Source organism: Schistocerca gregaria, chromosome 4, assembly GCF_023897955.1.
Source record: "Schistocerca gregaria isolate iqSchGreg1 chromosome 4, iqSchGreg1.2, whole genome shotgun sequence".
NCBI classification, from domain to species: domain Eukaryota; kingdom Metazoa; phylum Arthropoda; class Insecta; order Orthoptera; family Acrididae; genus Schistocerca; species Schistocerca gregaria.
Genome location: NC_064923.1, coordinates 660,352,120 through 660,355,271, shown reverse-complemented (window position 1 = coordinate 660,355,271; position 3,152 = coordinate 660,352,120). Strand labels below are relative to the sequence as shown.

At 37.7% G+C, this 3,152-nt stretch overlaps 1 protein-coding gene across 1 annotated transcript; it reads left to right on the top strand.

Annotated features, from left to right (window-relative positions):
- Window positions 1-343: 343 nt before the first annotated feature.
- On the top strand, window positions 344-1,635 carry LOC126266811 (U1 small nuclear ribonucleoprotein A). Its single transcript, XM_049971364.1, has one exon. It carries the CDS (start codon window positions 570-572, stop codon window positions 1,311-1,313), a length of 744 nt encoding a protein of 247 aa, XP_049827321.1. The 5' UTR covers window positions 344-569; the 3' UTR covers window positions 1,314-1,635.
- The last annotated feature ends 1,517 nt before the right edge of the window (window positions 1,636-3,152 follow it).

The following is a 3,152-nucleotide window of genomic DNA, read 5'->3' as shown; positions in this document are numbered from 1 at the left end:
TCGGGGTAGCTTTCCACGGCTACAATAAAATGTTCTGTATCCTGCTTCATCCATTTCCATTTCTTCTCCATTTCTGAAATTTGTTTGCATATAATAAGTAAGATGGTTGCATAAAATTAAGCCACCACATTAACTAAAATGTTAAATATGAGTGTTATGCAGACAACATACTTACTATTAGTTGCACTTCCTACTTGCAGGAAATAAATCCTAAAAGCTGCAAGTTATTTGCAGATACTTTATGCGTGGTGTTCACACTGGAAGCGGAAAAAGTTCAAAGTTCCTCCCTGCAAGTAAATTGCTGCAATAACTTGCTAGTGTAAACTCTTGTTGAGAGCACAACACCATCTATGACTGAAAGTGGTTTGAAGTTATTGACTCTTTGGCTTAGTGTAACTGTAAGTGTGGTTCTGTGCGTGTGTGGACGCTATTTGTTTTCGGCTTGGTTAAGAGTTTGAGTTGTGCCATTAGAAAACACCCAAGTGCCTTTTCTGTAAGTGCACACGAAGCTCGAGTGAGAGATACGTTGAAGTGGCGTTTAGTGTAGTCAGCTGACGTTCGATTAAGATATGATGGACATTCGGCCAAGTCACACTATTTACATCAACAATCTGAACGAGAAGATTAAGAAAGATGATTTGAAGAAGTCATTATATGCCATTTTCTCACAGTTTGGACAGATTCTTGACATCGTTGCATTGAAAACATTGAAAATGCGAGGACAAGCATTTGTGATATTTAAAGATATTAGTTCTGCTACAAATGCGCTTCGTTCTATGCAAGGTTTTCCATTTTACGATAAGCCAATGCGAATTCAGTATTCAAAGACTGACTCGGATATCATTGCTAAGATGAAAGGTACGTTTGCAGAGAGACCTAAGAAGGCTAAACGTGTTCCGGCAGCTGAGGAAACTCCAGACTCCAAGAAAGCTAAGCGCAAGGCAGCAAAGGAAAATGCTCGCTTGATGGGAGCGGGTCCAGGAGCAGCGACTGCGGTCCCCGGGGCAGCTGGTGGTGGTGGTTACGGAGCTACTGCCGCTGCGCCGCTGTCAGTGTCTACTGCCGTTCCAGAACAACCTCCAAACCAAATCCTGTTCTTGACCAACCTGCCTGATGAGACAAGTGAAATGATGTTATCGATGTTGTTCAATCAGTTCCCAGGATTCAAGGAAGTGCGACTGGTACCCAATCGTCATGATATTGCTTTTGTAGAATTTGAAAATGAATTGCAGAGTGCAGCAGCAAAGGACGCACTGCAGGGTTTCAAAATTACTATGTCACATGCTATGAAAATCTCATTTGCTAAAAAGTAATTTTTATACATAGTAAAATGTTTGTAATACTCCACTGTCATTTTGTAAGTTGTATTAAGACGAGCCTTACATCATAGACCTGTATTGTGAATTGACATTAAATTTTGCCAGTGATTTGAGGCTTTGGTTTGATTACCATAGATATGTAATATTTTTCATTGGAAAAAGTGGCAAAAGGGAGTGAGTGTTTGGCTTGTGATGTTGAAGCTTTATAATGCTTCATTAGTGTCATTTACTGCTCAGGAGAGCATTGCAGATTTATGGAAAAGAGTCATCTGTGTTCTCGTGTAATGTGGAAAATTAAACTTTTGTACTGCTGCAAGGATTCAGTTTCATTTTACTTACCATGCGACCTTAATCCTCTAATTGCCCATAGTTCTTTCATTGAAAGAAACTCTAACAAAATGTTGCAGCTCTGTGATTAAGTAGGCCAGCTGTATTGTTACACTTGCAAGATTCAAATTTTGGTTTGTGAAGAGATTAATGTAATCTGAATATAGTTAGTATTAAAATTTGGGATAAAATGATTGCAGCTGATGCTTGTGCTCTGTTAGTGCGTTTTGTGTCACTGAGTTGGTCCATTATATTGCGTAGAGGACATAAAGTGCATTTTCAACTGTTGTCGACACTGTGAACTCTTTTCATTATTTATTCCTTCCATTTCTAAATGAAGAGCACAGGAAAAGAATGTGCTTTGTCCGCATTATCAGATTGTTCAGGAGAGTAATTTTAAAGTTTGAAACAGAATTCCATGGATGGATACAATTGAGTACTAGAGTAATTTGGATGCATGTGAAATATACGTTGTAATTTATACAAACTGATGCCTTAAATATTTAAATTGTAGTTTTGTTGGCGCATAATAGTTAAAAAGTAATGTGATGCATCACAAGGAAGAAAAATACCACTTTCTTGTTGCAGAAGAAATGATGTTGCAAGCAAAACTGTAATTTTTTCTTAAAAATAGTTAGAATTTTTTTAATGGAAAAAATGTTTGAATCGATATTACTTCTTGTTAAGTAGTTTCTCTTAAACTTTAACTTCATGTGATATAACATCACCTTATCCCAACAAACACTTCTCAGCATAGTGTAAAAGGATGTGTCAAATGCTCTAGCTTGTCTGCGATACTCCTTCAAAACATGGAGGTCCAGATACTTTTCTTGTGATATTGCCAGATGACCTGCAAAGACATTATTATTTATAAAATCAATCTTAAATAATATTTTATTATATTTTAATTCTGTAAGCAGGAGAAGGGTGTTCTCCAAGCTGCTGGTCTTGAAGTTACTGTGAAACTGTCAGCACTGGTGAAACCCGAGTTTCTTTATAAATTTCTTCGTGTTGAATAAGGCTGGAAGTTTTTTAGTGATGACTGCCTCTCTGGTGGGCCTTGTTAGAAATGGGCCTCTCCTCAAATTTTCATCTCCAGAGATGACTCCCAATTTAGTATCGTTTCTTGACCGTCCACCACAACACCAAAAGGCTTATGTTTACATCTGGTTTCAAACACGATCTGCACCCATTCCATTGGAATGTCTGATTTTGTATTAATCAGCCCCATATTTTTATCACATTCCATAAAAGTGTGTCCTCCAATAGAGGAAGTCACTTTCACTGTCTCCAACAGATTCAGGTGGCTCAAAAACTAGTTAAGATACCTGGTAAGTGTAATTCTTGTTCTGGCCTGAAAACTGAGCACAAAGAACTTCAAGGTGTTCACTTTCTTGTCCAATAACACTCTCACAAAGAGATTTAAATCCAAATTTTCAGATAATCGTGTGTTCAACACTTTCATCTCAGCAGTGGAATTATTGCAGGTTGCGTGTGTATCACTTC